At 41.7% G+C, this 17,092-nt stretch overlaps 1 protein-coding gene and 1 non-coding gene across 4 annotated transcripts in view; one reads left to right on the top strand and one right to left on the bottom strand.

Moving 5' to 3' along the window:
- Nucleotides 1-17,092, top strand: part of ANO6 (anoctamin 6) — a 236,144-nt gene that overhangs the window by 153,276 nt on the left and 65,776 nt on the right. For all 3 annotated transcript variants that reach the window (XM_061416383.1, XM_061416382.1, XM_061416384.1), the window contains 4 exons: nt 5,345-5,410; nt 6,182-6,469; nt 6,692-6,805; nt 9,976-10,091. In XM_061416383.1, the coding sequence (XP_061272367.1) occupies nt 5,345-5,410; nt 6,182-6,469; nt 6,692-6,805; nt 9,976-10,091 (584 nt within the window). The remainder of the gene's footprint in view (nt 1-5,344; nt 5,411-6,181; nt 6,470-6,691; nt 6,806-9,975; nt 10,092-17,092) is intronic.
- TRNAR-ACG (transfer RNA arginine (anticodon ACG)) lies at nt 667-740 on the bottom strand. Its single transcript has one exon. It is a non-coding gene; the product is annotated as a tRNA-Arg (tRNA).

The following is a 17,092-nucleotide window of genomic DNA, read 5'->3' as shown; positions in this document are numbered from 1 at the left end:
TCTTACACTTAGGGCTTTAAATTAGTCTTTAAACCATTTTAAGTTTTTATTTTTATATATGGTATGAAGGAATGTTCTGATTTCATTGTTTTGCATGTAGCTGTCCAGCTTCTCCAGCACCACTTATTGAAGACACTCTCTTCTCCATTGTATATTTCTTCCTCCTTTATCATAAATTAATTGACCATAAACGAGTGGGTTTATTTCTGGGCTGTCTATTCTGTTCCATTGATCTGTGTGTCTGTTTCTGAGCCAATACCTTGCTTTTTTTTTTTTTTTTTTGATTAGTTTAGTTTTGTAGTATAGTTTGAAGTCTAGAAGGGTTATACCTCCAGTCTTGTTCTTTTCTCCCAGGATTGCTTTGGCGACTCTGGGTCATTTGTGCTTCCATATAAATTTCAGAATTATTTGTTCTGTGAAAAATATCATGGGTATTTTGATAGAGAGTGCATTCAATCTGTCATACTACTTTAAGTAGTATGACCATTTTAACAGTATTAATTCTTTCTTCAGAGAATGAAAAGGATATATGAAAGTGAAGTCACTAAGTTGTGTTTGACTTTTTGTGACCCCATGGACTGTAGCCTACCAGGCTTCTCCGTCCATTCATGAGATTTTCCAGGCAAAAGTACCGGAGTGGGTTGCCATTTCCTTCTCCAGGGGGATCTTCCTGACCCAGGGATCGAACCTGGGTCTCCCGCATCGTAGGCAGACACTTTTACCGACTGAGCCACCAGGGAAGTCCAGAAGGATATATACATCCATTATATATCAAAGAAGGTAACCTGAGGACTGGGACAATATAGTGTATAGAGTCAAGAGGAGAGTGAGCTAAATGACTCAGATTTAAGATCCAGTTCCTGGAGTTCTGGTAAAATAATGTCATTGGTATCCCGTGGAAGGGATTAAGCTGTCACTGGGTGTACACTGTGGAAGCTAAATGATTAGGGTTGCTTGTTTTTGTTATGGTGTTTGACATTAGATAAAAGAGGTGAGCCTCTGAGGCTTACAAGGTAGAGGGGACTTTTTTTTTTTTTTTTAAGGAATAAAGGAGGCTGAGCATATTTGAAGACAGAGAAAGGAAATAACAATGGTTAACATGTCTTATTATGGGCTTATTATGTGTCAGGCCTTATGCTGAGCACTTTATACTTATGAAGCTATTTCTTACACCACCTTTGAGATGAAGCCACTGATACTTGCAGAGTTTATTTGCCCAACGTCACAGAGCTAGCAAATGGCAGGACCAGGATTTAAATTTTGACTCGGAATCTAACCATGTCTAGTTTGCACCATGCCGCTTGTCACGGTCATGGCTGATGCAGCGGATACAGCCAAGGCAGGAGTAGTTTGTGTTTGGTATGCGTGATGATGCAACTGCCCTCTCGTGGGGCTAGTTCTTTGCAGGTTCTCTGAACTGGCCCCCTTTTGTCATCTGGTAATTTAGACTCCCAGGGGATCAAGAGATGTCTTCCTGCTCTGGGTACCCTGGAGCTATTTGGTGCTAGCACGTTCCAGAATTAAACTCTATCTCTCTTTCTCCATCATGTCCTGTAATGCCCCTAAGTAAAAGTTCTTGGAGCGCTGTGGGGGAAGGGGAGCTCAGGAAAGAGGCGCCTGGTTGCTACACTACATTCCTCAGTCAATTCCCACAAAACCGGTAGCCATCCATGCACCATCCACTCATTCCTTCTTTCATCAGACATCTGTTGCTTGTTTCTTCCACTTTAGGCCCATTCTAAGTGCTAAGGATATCAAGATTAAAAGACAGACATCCCTAGGGACAGGAATGATAACCCTTTAAAGAGCAGCCAGGCCTGAGGGAGGATTTTATATTCTTTAAGAAAAGAAACATTTAAGGTGTTTGTTTGCTGAATAAGAGCAATGAAGATAAAGGACTGAAAAGAGAAGGTATTGCCGAAGCAAACTCAGGAAAAACAGGAAAAAGGTGTGATCTCCTGATACCCAGGAGAAAGATGGTGTCCTCCTAAGAGAGGCGGCATGCAGGACTTTTTGTGAGTGGCTGCATTTGTCTGAGGAAGGAGACCACAGCGCTTGAAGCGTCCTGAAGTGAAGTGTCGAATGCAAGGAGCACCTTCAAAGTTTTGGAGCCACTCCCCAGTGGAGGAGGGGGGCCAGGAAGGGGACAGTTGTGCATCACGGTATGCTTTTGGTGGGAACTGTGGAATTTTATGAGTTAACACAGGTATGTGGTTTCTTACTACCATCACTTCATTGTTCACACACCCATTAAGCCACCCAAGAAGCTGCCCTTTTAACTGATTCTCCTAACCTTCTAGAAACTGTGTTGCTAGAGAAGATGCTTGAGAACCCCTTGGACTGCAAGGAGATCAAGCCAGTCAATCCTAAAGGAAATCAGTCCTGAATATTCATTGGAAGGACTGATGCTGAAGCTCTAGTACTTTAGCTGCCTGATGGGAAGAGCTGACTCACTGGAAAAGCTGGGAAAGATTGAGGGCAGGAGGAGAAGGGTTGACAGAGGATGAGGTGATTGGATGGCATCATTGACTCAATGGACATGAGTCAGAGCAAACTCTGGGAAATTGTGAGGAACAGGGAAGCCTGGAGTGCTGCCGTCCATGGGGTTGCAAAGAGTCGGACACGGCTGAGTGACTGAACAACAACCACCTAGTCATCTAACTAGAAGGACATTTGTTCATGTGAGCTAAAAGCCTTGAGTCTGAGCTTTCACATCCTAACTGAAATTATTGCTGCCTGACTCCAGAAGACAGTTGAATTCTACTTATGACCTCTAGTGGGACAAGCTGGGTTGCCATTTGTACAACCTCAGGTTGAGGCATCTCCCCAGAAAGAGAGGAAGTCAGAGTGTCCGGTCTGCACAGAACACCCCTCCCTATACCGCACAGTGATTTTGCTTTTAGCCTAACAGGTTTTCCCTAGTTCATCGTTATTACCCTATTAGGATTCTTGCTGGCAAGTAACAGAAATTAGCTCTAATTTAAGCAGACAAAGAAACAAAGAGTCTATTAGTAAAGAATATTAGGGAGCTCACAGATTCATTGGAAGACTCGGACAAACAAAACCTGGAGACGAGGCAGCCAGAGTCAGTGCTCCAAATTCCATTTCACAGCTGGTCTGGGACAAAGCAAGGTTGCTCCCCATGGTCCAGAACTGCTTCTGGTCACTTCTGACCAGCAGTCCTCCCCGAAAGCTCCTGCTGAGACCTCTGCCACTGCTGTCACTGGCTCCCATTCTCCCAGCCGCCCCAGGAGGAGTTCTGCTTGGCCTGACTTCTTTGCATCTCCAGCTTCTGATTAGAGTCTTAAGTGGTCTGCTTAATAGCTACTCACTTGCCAGTAGCTGAACTCATGGGAGACAAGGAATAGGTGTGTCTGTTTTTATTCGCTGTAGGGGACGTGGGGCTCTGGCAGGAGTGGAAATGCTGAGTGGTTATATAGAATGACGGGTGTCCATTACAGTGCCTTAGACCCATGAATGAGTGTTCCAGTCCTTTTGTATTGGACACAGTCCTAGATCCCTGGATGCTGACTTTGTAGATCCTCTGCAGCAGACCATTTCAGATTCCTCTTTGAATCTTCATCACTTTGAAGAGTGCTCTCAGGAAATGTTTGTAGAACAAATTAATGTTTGTTGAGTATATTCTTTCAACAAACATGTATTGGGCATGTACTCCTGCTGAGTACTCTGTCAGGTGTGACTGGAAAGATCAGAAATGCTTTTACACAATAGTAAAGAAAGACTCCATCTGGAACAATGCTTGGGCTGCCATGCAGGAATTGAAGTATGAGGGTTTGAGTCTAAGGTGAAGAAATACTGCTTGGGTACCAAGCAGAGTGGGTCTGAACCACCTTCCCAATTGACGTGGACAGATGGTGAATGAGGGGTAGAGAAGACTGAAAATCCTAGCAGAGCACACTGCAGAGATAGGGGGTGGGAGGCGGGCAGAGGGGGCAGCCACCTGCTGGGAACAATGGGAAAGCTGTACCTCCACACCCCCATCTCACCCCCTAGCTCTCATCTCACTGGCCTTTCCTAATAATAAGTTTGGCTTATTTGTGTATAGCACTTGATGTTTTTCTCTAAGTGACTATTTTGTGCTCATGTGTAACAAACGTATTATATTTGTAAAGCTCTTAGAACAGTGTCTGGCACGGTAAGTATTAATACTATATAACTTTATTAAATATATGAAAATAAAGCAATATTCTGTTTCTCATACTTCCACAAAATATATTAGGGATTCCACTGGCACTCACATTAAGTCAAATGCCAGGTGTATTTTTTCACCTTGGACCTTTTTACATGCAGCATCCACTTTAATTTATTAGGTGCTTTCTATGTTCTAGGTGCTGTATGTGGCACAGCAGCTGAGCTCCCTCTCTGCCCGTCCACAGCGGGCAAAGCATGGGCACAGTGGCCTGACTGCCCAACCCACTAGATACAGAACATTGGCCCAGTAATTCCTCTCTATCCTGTTAACTGCTGAAGTTAAAAACTGATTTTAATGCAGCATTTTTAGTTGTCTTCAGTGGGAGAATTGGTCCAGTTCACCTCCTGTGATTACTAAAGATGGAAATTCTAGTTTATATTTTATGTGGTTTTGTTTTTGTTTTTTAGAAATATATTCTTCCTTTACTCTCTCTGTTTTTAACATCTTAGTTGAGATATGTTTCACTATGTGGTTCATATAAATGGCCCTGTAACATTGTCAGATGTATTATCAGTTCATTTTGTAGATTTAGGTGTGTGTTTTATAGCTTCACTAACATTTCAATCTTACAAAGAGAAAAATTTCTTACCTTTTACCAAAATTGTGTGTTGTTTTATTAAAATTGGTCAAGGCATGTAAAGATGAAATATATACATCCAAAACCAAACTATTTCAATGTCTGATGTAGAAACAAAATTATAATAATCTAGAATGTCAGATCTGGACTTTAACTCTGGTATATTCCATGGGTGAGCGGGACTCCAAAACCTCCACTTATGTATACAATCTGTCATAAGCCAAAAAAAGTCTTTGAAATTGTGCCAAAGCTGGAGATTTTTATGTACCTCAAGTGGCCAGAAACCTACAGGACAACCAAGGGTCCTCCAGAGTCGCAGGAGAATCCAGTTATTCTCACAGCATTGCCTCTGAGGAGTCTCAGCCCACACGCTGCCAACAGACAGAGCACCTCCGTTGCTTCTGTGCTGTTTTGAGCAAATGTATCTCTTCATTAAGTTCAAATTGGTTTGATTTTTTTTTTAATTAAAAAAACACATAGGTTCCCCCCCCCCACCCCCACCCCCCGCCCCGGTAAAACTGAAGGCCTAACATATTTCCAATTTCTTTTGGCAGAGAAAAAGACAAGCATATGAATCTAACCTCATCTGTGATGGTCTGCAGCTAGAAGCAACCAGATCCGTAAGTGTCAGACCCTTTCCAACCGCCAGCTGACTGTTGCTCCTGGGAACTAGCCTGTCACTTAGAGTGCTGGAAAGGCATTTGAAACATGTAACCCCAGCCACGCCTTAACTGCAGGCTGGGACGGGAGTCAGTCAGAATCTGCACTATAGAGTATATGTTTGTTGCTGATAAAAACCATGGATCTTTCTTAATAGCCAAAGAATCTAATAATAAATCTATGTATGAATAGAACCTTTTTAAAGATTTTTATATAATACAAATGATAGTTTACCCCCCAAAAATTAGAAAACGTAAGAATAGTGGAATTGAAAATCATCTGTACTTTATCCATAAATAATCTTGTCCTTCTAAATATGTTCTTTTACTCAAATATATACATTTTTCCCTTAAAAGGAAATTATCATTTCACAGTTTTAAAGTTTGCTTTTCTCTCTTTATCATATAATAAATGCATTTATATATTAATAAATATAGTTCTTTTAAATCCTTTTTAATGATCACATAATGACATTGAACAGATATATAATAAATTAAACAGCCTTCTCCTTGGTCTAAGAAATTTTAAAACTTGTCATTACAATAACACTACAATATAATGTTTTTATGTTTAGTTACTAATTTGGACTAATAACACATTTGCTTTTCTTCATCTAAAATATTGGTGATTTTATGAAAGAACTAAAACATAAGAATAATCTGTTTTAAATTTGTGAAAATATCAGTAGTTGATTTGGTTTCCTGGTTTGTATGCTTATTCTTTCAATATAGCTTGTGGATGACAAGCTCGTATTTGTAAAAGTACATGCCCCATGGGAGGTGCTATGTACCTATGCAGAGATAATGCACATCAAATTGCCTCTGAAACCCAATGATCTGAAAACCCGGTCCTCAGCCTTTGATAATTTCAACTGGTTTACCAAACTCCTCCAAGTGGATGAAAGTATCATCAAGCCAGAGCAAGAGTTTTTCACTGCCCCGTTTGAGAAGAACCGCATGAATGACTTTTACATTCAAGATAGAGACACATTCTTCAATCCAGCCACCAGAAGCCGCATTGTAAGTCTAAACCCAATTTAGCTGCTGTCTTGGGGTGATTTAAAACCTACTGTTGAATAATTAGTGGTTTAATTTGGTTGGTTTGGTTTGGGTTTTATAAGCTCCCCAAAAAAAAAGAAAGAAAGAAAAGTAATACACCTACAGATTCCTGTTAGGACAGGAAGCAATGATTGGCTAGTTACACTGTATAAACTACACACTCTATTTTGGAATCTTTTTTAGGTTTACTTCATTCTTTCTCGGATAATGTACCAAGTAAGGGACAATGTTAAAAAGTTTGGGATTAACAAACTCGTAAACTCTGGAATCTACAAGGCCGCTTTCCCTCTCCATGATGTAAGTCAAATGGCAAAAATGAAATAAAATATCTAAAATGTATTCTAATGTTAGGGAAAGGCTAACCTTCTTGAACTTGTTTCTTCCTTGGTAAAATGAAGAGGACATATTGCAAGATTGTAAGTTCATTTAGGGCAGGAATCGTGTTGTATTGTTTACTGCTGAATCCCAGGCACAGGGAAAAACCCTTAGTTAAAATGAGTGAACGAATGAATAGACAGCATTTCCCAGAGTTAATGTGTGGACCAATTAAGAGCATAGACTCAGATTCAAACACCTTTCGAGCTGGAGGATCTTGTGAAAGTCACTTAACCTCTCTATTCATCAATTTCCTCGTCAGTAAAATGGGGATAATAATAATTCCTATCTCGTAGAGTTGTTATGAGGATCAGTTCATCCACATGGATGTTAGAACAGTTCGTGGCACATAATAAGTACTATATATCTGTCAGCTGTTTTCATAATTACTGACAGATATTATTATCAACCAGAAAAGTATTGGTTCTTTGTAAGAAAAATGTTAGATCATTTCATTTACCATTTTCTGGAATTCAGGCAGGCATTTTCTCCTCTGAAATAACCATCTTCAAACTGTGTCCTGGAATATCACAGGGCTTCTAAAAAGGCATCTGTCAGGGTTCTTGTCAGGATGGCAATACAGCAGAGTGTTGACATTTTTTAAGGACAGCGTACTGAGATGACAGCAACTCCTCAAATTCAAGAGCACTCCTCTAGCTGATAAGATCACTCATGAAATGAAAATTTTAAAATGTGACTGCTGTAGAAGCTTAATGATTCTATAAATGCAAGGATGTTTTACCTAAGCTCTTAAAAGTCTGTCATTAAAATAAATAAAATCCTGTTTTATATTGCTCTGTTACTTTGTTATATTCACTATCAGTTTATCTGGATCTCTGAGGCCAAAGAGTACATCATGAGAAATGCTGGACTGGATGAAGCACAGGCTAGAATCAAGATTGCCAGGAGAAATATCAATAACCTCACATATGCAGATGACACTACCCTTATGGCAGAAAGTGAAGAAGAACTAAAGAACCTCTTGATGAAAGTGAAAGAGCAGAGTGAAAAAGTTGCCTTAAAGCTCAACATTAAGAAAACGAAGATCATGGCATCTGGTCCCATCACTTCATGGCAAATAGATGTGAAAACAGTGGAAACAGTGTCAGACTTTATTTTGGGGGGCTCCAAAATCACTGCAGATGGTGACTGCAGCCATAAAATTAAAAGATGCTTTCTCCTTGGAAGAAATGTTATGACCAACTTAGACAGCATTAAAAAGCAGAGACATTACTTTGTCAACAAAGGTCCATCTAGTCAAAGCTATGGTTTTTCCAGTGGTCATGTATGGATGTGAGAGTTGAACTGTAAAGAAAGCTGAGCACTGAAGGATTGATGCTTTTGAACTGTGGTATTGGAGAAAACTCTTGAGAAAACTCGTTGGACAGCAAGAAGATCCATCCAGTCCATCCTAAAGGAAATCAGTCCTGAATGTTCATTGGAAGGACTGATGCTGAAGCTGAAACTTCAATACTTTGGCCATCTGATGCGAAGAACTGACTCATTGGTAAAGACCCTGATACTGGGAAAGATTGAAGGCAGGAGGAGTAGGGGACGACAGAGGATGAGATGGTTGGATGGCATCACTGACTCAATGGTCGTGAGTTTGAGTAAACTTTGGGTGTTGGTGATGGACAGAGAGGCCTGGCCTGCTGCAGTCCATGGGGTCACACAGAGTCAGACATGAGTCTGACAGAGTCAGTCTGAGCGACTGAACTGAACTAAAAGGCCAAACAAAGCAAAGACTCATTGATAATCGCTACTGTGAAATACATGTATTTGTGGATGAAGACAGTATTGAAATGTACTGTGTAAGATAATAAAACTGGAACAGCAGGCATGCTCCTTGATACACATGCACAGAGAACTAGGAGCTGGATGGGGAAGCAGATGCTGAGTTTCCTGCTAAAAGACCCAACAGAGCAGTCCAACCTGACAGTCCGTGTATTTTATATTTGTGCGCCAACAAGACTAGCAGTGAGCATGATATAAACTTGGGTACACTTGCAAATAGCTGTCGTGGTTATCAGTATGGGATGTCAAGGCTCTGTAGTACTCAGTGGACATCTGCCCATGCCCAGTTCTTTTCCACTAAATCTTCCTGTAATTGCGCTGGTCCCACGTCCAGGCTAAGGGATGATCTCATGAGGTATTTAGAAGGCAGGCAAGTAGAGGTCAGGACTCATGTTAAAACTTTAATATTAATAATTTTCTGGTTGATAATAACATCTGTCAGTAGTTATTATATGCCAGGGACTTTGAACATTGCTGTGGCTGAGTCGATCATCTTAACAACTCTTTGAGGTGGGTAGAATTATTATCCCCATTTTATTGATGAGGAAATCGATGAATGGAGAGGCTAACTGACTTCCAGAAGGTCATCCAGCTAGCAAGTGGTGGAGCCAGGTAATTCTGATTCTAGTATGAGGGAAGGAGGGTGAGTCAGGTGGAAAGAAGAGAGATTGCATTTAAGCAGAGGCAGGAAGTTTGGTTTCTTGAATAAGCTAAATGTATAACATCACATCAGGCTTTTTTAGTTGTTTATATTCTGTATTTTCACAGAATTACTGCTGAATTGAGGGACAAAAAAGCCTGGGTTTTAGAACTGACGCCGTCACTAAACAGCTGGTTGCTCTGGGTGTCCAAGGAGGGGACTGGGCTGTCAGGCGTTCCTCCGCCATGAGAGTTTGGGCCCTTGAGCTAGCCCAGGTTTTCATTATTTAGAGCTGGTCCACTTACAGTACATTAAGTATCCTCGGGGTTCTCACAAGGTACCTGCGGTGGTCCCTGGGATTGTAACATCCAAGCATTCCTTTCCACCCACATTCACAAATGGCCCTCCAGGCATTAGTATTACTCCCGGTTGAGAATTCCTAAGGACTACATGGTATTTCCCGGAGAAGGCGATGGCACCCCACTCCAGTACTCTTGCCTGGAAAATCCCATGGACAGAGGGGCCTGGTCCATTCCAGCAAGTGAGACCCCTCATTTAGAAATGACTGTGACATGTTAGGGCCACATTTAGCCAACAGAACACGCAAATGCAAACACATACCGATTGTGATGCTCGTTTCTTTGCTGCTTCTTCCCAGTGCAACTTCAGCACCCCATCGGAGGACCTCAGCTGCCCCAATGAGCGGTACCTTCTGTACAGGGAATGGGCTCATCCTCGAAGCATATACAAAAAGCAGCCCTTGGATCTTATCAGGTGAGTTGTTGTAATGAGCACTCCAGTGGGAAGGGCTCAGGATTGCCCTTGTGGTTTCAAGTGTGACAGTCCTCTAAGAGTATTGCCAGCCAGGGAAGCTCACTGCAGCTCTGGACTTTGTTGCCCAGAATTTTTATTGGGGCCTTATTGCTAGGCATGATTGATTGAATCACTGCCCACATGGCTTGATCTCCAGCCCCTTTTTCTCCCAGTGGTCCTGCAATATCACATGGTTCCAATCATGTGATTGGTCTTTCTGGCCTGGCCAGTCCACATCCTGAATCATCTCATTAGCACAAACTATTTAGGGTCTACCGTGAATAACGAAGTCAGTCTTATCTTGGGAAATTCCAAGGCATATGAGGTTACCTCCCAGGAACTGGGACCGAAGACCCACCAAATTCTTCATTAAACAGGAGTAATTGTTAGATTTAGCTTAAATTGTATGATGGTGGTGGTTTAGTTGCTAAATTGTGTCTGACTTGTGACCCCATGGACTGTAGGCTGCCAGGCTCCTCTGTCCATGGGATTTCCCAGGCAAGAATTCTGGAGTGGGTAGCCATTTCCTTCTCCAGGGGATCTTCCTGATCCAGAGATGGAACCTGGGTCTCCTACGTTGCAGGTCGATTCTTTACGACCTGAGCCATCATAAGAGATGCCAGTTTTCACTGCTTTCCTGTATCTTCTATTGGGTACCATTTCCAACAGCACAGGAACGTAACGTCCAGCATGCATCTTCTCAAAGCACCAGTGTCGGCTGCTCTCCAGAAACTTACGTTGCTTGGGCAAGGCTGTTGGAGAAAAATAGATCAAGAACAACTAAGCACATAAATAAGTAAACAACATTTCTTTTTAGGATTTTTCTTTTTTTTTTTTTTTCCTAATTTTATTTTATTTTTAAACTTTACATAATTGCATTAGTTTTGCCAAATATCAAAATGAGTCCGCCACAGGTATACATGTGTTCCCCCTCCCGAACCCTCCTCCCTCCTCCCTCCCCATACCATCCCTCTGGGCCGTCCCAGTGCACCAGCCCCAAGCATCCAGCATCGTGCATCGAACCTGGACTGGCAACTCGTTTCCTACATGATATTTTACATGTTTCATTGCCATTCTCCCAAATCTTCCCACCCTCTCCCTCTGAGTGAAATGAAGAAAATGACACAGTGATGAGATGGAGAGGAACTGGGAAGTAGGGAAGAAAGTGAGTCAAGAAAGTTATCTTTGAGTAACTGGCATGTGAGCTGAGATTTGTCTAGTGGGGGGAAAAAAAAAGCCCAGTATTTTAAGGATCTGGGAAAAAGTCATATCAGGAAGAGAGGCCTCAAGGCACAAAAGCACTTGTTAAGCTTGAGGAAATAGTGAAAACCAGTGCTAAGGGGAAAGACAAAGATGACTCACAAGGTTAGAAGGGTATCAGGAACGTGGAAAGGAGTGTAGACAAGTGCAGTGAAAAACTGCTGCAATATTTTAACCATTTCAGTAATTGTATCTCACTCACATTTTGCAAAGATACTATGGAGACTAAGTGATGGGGGAGGCAGGGAGCAGGGAAAGCCGGTAAGAGGCTATTAGCACAAACCAGATGAGAAGTCCTGGGGCAAATATGGAAGGTGTTTGGGGAGTCAGGTGGACAGGACATGGTTATGGATTGGATATGTGGCATGAGGAGAAGAGGAGGGTCAAGGTTGGCCCGGAACCATGTGCCTGTTCTTCCTATGATGTCTCATTGCCTGTCCACCTGAACTTGGGGAAAACCTCTTAACCTTAAAAGTGAGAATTTTAAAACACTGAAGAATTTTCATTTTGTTTTACGTTTTATTAAGGGAAATTTTGGGCCTCCCGGGTGGTGCTAGTGGTAAAGAATATGCCTACCACTGCAGGAGATGAGATATGGATTTGAACCCTGGGTCAGGAAGATCCCCAGGAGTAGGAAGTGGCAACCCGCTCCAGTGTTCTTGCCTGGAAAATTTCTTGCCTGGCAAGCTGCAGTCCATGGGGCCACAACGAGTCGGACCTGACTGAGCACAAGGGGAGTCTTAAACATATACAATAGTAGAGAGAATAAATTATACAGCAAGTTTGCCTGTGTCTGTCACCCATCTCCAAACATTCTAAACTCATAGTCACCGTTGTTTCATCATTTTTTCTACCTCCTACTGGGTCATTTTGAAGAAAACTCCAAATAACATAACATTTCATTGATAGAATGACAAGATCTCTTTTAAATATAACCAGAATACTCCTTTTGTTTAAAGTCATAAAATAATCAGTATTCATGTTTTCCTGTCACAAAAATACATTTTTTAACAGTTTTTTGGTTGTAATCAGTATCCAAACAAGGTCCAGATGTTGCAAGTAACATCTCTCAAATAGCTTCTAATCTATAATTTTCCAATTTCTTTCTTGTTTTCCTCGTAATTGTTTCTCTGTTTCCTATCTGGCTGATTTCATTCTCCCCTGAGGTGTTACTTGTTTCTCTGTCCTGTGTATTTGCTTTAGTGAAGTCATTTGATCCTCATCTCAAGGCTTGATCTGATTGAGATTGAACTTTGCACAAGAAAACTTGTGTGAGTTTCGTATTTCTGTCAGTAGGTATATAATGTCCGGTTGTCTATCTTTTCTGTGATGGTAGCAGCCATTAATGAATGTTGTCTAGATTTGTCATTTCCTCGGGGATTTTATTTGGTCATTTGTTGTTGTTCAGTCATTAAGTTGTGTCCGACTCTTTCCAACCCCATGGACCTCAGCATGCCAGGCTACCCTATGCACTATCACTCAGAGTTTGCTCAGATTCATGTCCGTTGAGTCCGTGATTCCAACCACCTCATCCTGTCGCCCCCTTCTCTTCCTGCCCTCAATCTTTCCCAGCATCAGGGTCTTTTCCAGTGAGTCAGCCCTTCACATCAGGTAGCCAAAGTACTAGAGTATGATTTCTTCCTTTATTTACTAGTTGGATTAGAATCATAAAGAGACAGTTTCTCTCATTAACTCAGATACCCTGTAGAATAAAATTTTGGAAAAGGATGTTTATATACATGTCAGTATTTGAAGCTGATATTTACATGAGGGTTCTATTCCATTATTTTCATTTTGTACTAAACCTATAGCATCTGTTGGCAGAGTGATTGGTTTGATGGCTTTTTAATCATTCTTTATGGGTTTTTGTTTGGGGGCAGGGGTTCTATGAAGAAAACAATTTCCCCAGGATTTTACGTATCTTTTGCTAAGGAAAATACATTTAACTATTCCCTGCCCCTGGTCCAGCTGTCCCCTTGATGCTTCTGTCAACTTAAAAATGAAATGTACAACGTGAGTGTTGGGAGTTGAGTTTTATTTGGGGCAAAATGAGCCCAGAGACAGCATCTCAGCTCTGAGAAACTGCTCCAGAGAGGCAGCGGGAGAGGTCCGTATATATATATGTGATTTTGATGAAGGGGGAATACATGCAGTCAAGCACATATTTTTTTTTGCAGAATGTTTCTGCTAGTCATGAGGAAACATCTTCACCATGAAGAATTTTAGTGCTTTTCTAGATATGAGGAGATATAAGAATTGAGCTCATAAAATCAGCTTCTGAAAAGATTTAACTATCTGAAGACCTGTTCTGCCAGTTTTCCTCAGAGCACAGAGTGCCTCATTTCTGCTCTTTACCCTGAGCACCTTTCAGGGGATGTCAAACATCAGCAGCTGCATGATTTAATCCTTGTAGAGGTAGATGGCAAGAGCCAATGGCAAGTGTCAATTTGCAGTTGACACTTCCCATTAGTAACCCCTTGAGCACTCAGGATGTTAAACCTTCCTCTCTGGTTCCCAGGGATTAGCAGAGGGAAAATGAACTCTTTCCCAAAAAGCAAGTCAAGCAAACTAGAAAAAACACCTGGAGGAAACAGACCTTGCACAGAAAAAAAAAAAAAAAGGCAAGTTTCCTATAACACTCACTCAGAGTGCTAAGAGAATACATGATATCCACAATACAAAAACAGGGTTCTAGTTTAAAGAAAAGTGAAGAAAGGATCATTCTGAGAGTAACATGTAGCTCTTAGGAATCAAAAATGAGCAGAATGGGGGGAAAAAACCAGCAGCAGTATTAAAAAATGATGTTGAAGAAATTGTACCAAACAAGTCAAAATATGAAGACACAGGGGAAAAGATAAAAATTTAAAAATCAGTCCAGGATGCACAATGAACAAAAAATAAGAATGCTAAAAATAAGACCAGAGAAAATGTGAGGAGGAAATGAGAGAAATATTTCAAGACAAATATCTGAACTGAAAAACTGAGCACCCTGAGTCTCTGTGTGGACACAACATGCAGAGCACCCAGCTTGGAGAATGGACAGGGAGCCATCAAGTCACTGAAATGTGACCTCTCAAACACTGGAGCAGAGAGAAGGTCCTGCAAGCTTCCAGAAAGAAAATCAGGCTTCATACGAAGGAGCAAGACTCAGAATAGCTTTGAATTTCTCAGCATCAACACTTCAAGGTACAAGAAAAGAGAGCAACAGTTTCATATTGCCAAGGAAGATGATTTTTTTTTTTTAACTCACTGTCCCATATATGGCCAAATTCTTCATTCAGTGTGAGGAAATTTTCATAATTTAAATGTGCAAAGTAATGCAGGAAGTACAGAGGTACTCCACTCAGAAAGAGAAATACATGGGTTCAATAAATGGGGGTTCCCAGTCTAAAAGAGGGGCATGGAGAGCCCAGGTAACAGCTCTGTGGCAGGACTACTAGCAAGCCATTAATCCAGGTGGCAGGAGACTGAAGAGAGTGATTCAAGGAGATGAAATTGATAGACTGACTCATGTGTTAGAAAGCAGTGAGAAAGTTACACCTGAAAGGAAAGTCTGGGGCTGAATTGTTGCTAAGTACACAGAAAACTAAACAGTGAACCACCAAGACAATTATTAACACCAGAGAAAACGAGATATTGTGCAGAAAAGAGAAAGTAAGCACAGCAGATGACTTGATGCAGCTGTGAACAGTCTTTATGGCATCTTAATAATGCAAAGCAAGGCTATTACTCTAACCAAAATTATATTGTAACTATGTCAAGAGGATGCAGGAAAGGAGTTATGGGTGTGTAGATGAGACGGGGGTTGAAAGAGAGCTCAATTCTCGTCCAAAGTAAAGCATCAGGAGGTGATGTGTAAAACCGAGAAGTCAGTGAACTACACTGCTGCTGCTGCTGCTAAGTTGCTTCAGTCGTGTCCGACTCTGTGCGACCCACAGACAGCAGCCCACCAGGCTCTCCCATCCCTGGGATTCTCCAGAACACTGGAGTGGGTTGCCATTTCCTTCTCCAATGCATGAAAGTGAAAAGTGAAAGTGAAGTCGCTCAGTCGTATCTGACTCTGAGCGACCCCATGGACTGCAGCCTACCAGGCTCCTCCATCCATGGGATTTTCCATACAAGAGTACTGGAGTGGGGTGCCATTGCCTTCTCCTATGAACTACACTACAAGTATATTATTTACAGAAGTGGAGGTAAATATTCTAAGAGTCAGCTATAAGAAGTGAAAGTGGTTACTTCTCGCCAGGAAATGGGAGTGGTTCTTGAGGGCTGCTGCTTTTTATACCTAGTGTTCTAGAACTGACTCTTTATTGACTGTATAGTTATAGCTTTGATTTTTTTAAAACCAAAGCTGAATTTTTAAAAATTGGTGTTAAGAATTGGGATGTTTGGGGCAGAGAAAGATAATGATCAGAGGATATTACATTTGAAGGGATCCTCATTTTCCCCAGCCTTTCAACAAGAACCAGGAGACAGGCTTTCTGTTTAGGATTCAAAAATTCTTTCTCAGCTTCTTGTCTAAGCAGTGTAACAAAGGTGCCATGGGAAGTCCTGAACCCCCTGTCACTGTAGATATCCAAGTAGAGTGACCAGCCCTCTTGCAGGGTGTTTTTACTACTGGGCAGTTCGAGTGGGCAACTTCTAGCATTCTTTCCAATTTTAACTGTGGCATTTCCAGGGCAGATGTTTGATAGAAATGTATTACAAAGAGCCTAACAGCCAAGAGTCCAAAATGTCTCAAACCCGCTGTCTCTCCCAGACACCATCTCCTGAGCTGTCATTTGCCTGCCACCCATGAGCCAGACCACAAAGCCCAGTCACATGAGAATGGACGCACTGCATTCCTCCCAGCTCGTGATCCCATCTCGGTCTCAGCCCTTCCTTTTCCCCATGGATGTGGCCCACGCCCAGGCCTCTGACCAGGGAGCTGGTCTCAGAACTACCCTGTGAGGGCTGGTCCAGCTCAGGGATGTTCCTCTGTGAAGTCTTCCAGACTCCAGGCTGTTCTCAGAGCTCAGTCCCCACCGAGCTCAGCTCAGTGTCAGACTGAGCTAGAAGTCTCATAGAGGCCTCAGAGCTAAGGCAATCTACAGGTTGTACCAATCTACAGGCTGTACTGAGCCAGAAGTGAAAAGTGAGTCAAGGAAGGGTATATGCCAGAGTTGCCTAAACAGCCATCTTATTGCTTTGTCCTCATCCCTAAACCCTTTCTCTGCCTGTCTGTGTTTGTCTCCCTTTCAGGAACAGTCTGGCCCTGTTTCATGCCCTGCCTCTTTTTTTATTTTGACTACCTGTTCTCTTCCATTTACTCCAGATTAATTTAAAAACATTGAAGAGTTTTTAAAACTTAGGAAAAATAGAAATGCTGCATACAAAGAATACGGGACAGTAGATTACTCAGTCATATCCATCCTGCCCTTTCCCATTCTCGAAAGGAGTTTTATAAATAGTTTGGCTAGAGAGACATTCCACTCATAGTTAGTATTATTATTATTGGCATTTACTTATTGTTTGTGATTTTGCATTACATGTGCTCCAAGAAAGTTCTCAAAATAAAGCAAAAACAGGTTTGAACAAATGGTTCATGTTCATTCGTTTCATAAATGGCAAGAATAACCTTTGGGGAAACTTACCAGATCTGCCAGTCTTTATGAAGAGTGATGATAATATCCTCTATCTGCTCCATATTCAGCAATTTCCCC

This window comes from Bos javanicus, chromosome 5, assembly GCF_032452875.1.
Source record: "Bos javanicus breed banteng chromosome 5, ARS-OSU_banteng_1.0, whole genome shotgun sequence".
Lineage (NCBI taxonomy): Eukaryota > Metazoa > Chordata > Mammalia > Artiodactyla > Bovidae > Bos > Bos javanicus.
The sequence above is the reverse complement of the archived record's forward strand: the minus strand, read 5'-3'. Positions and strand labels throughout refer to the sequence as shown.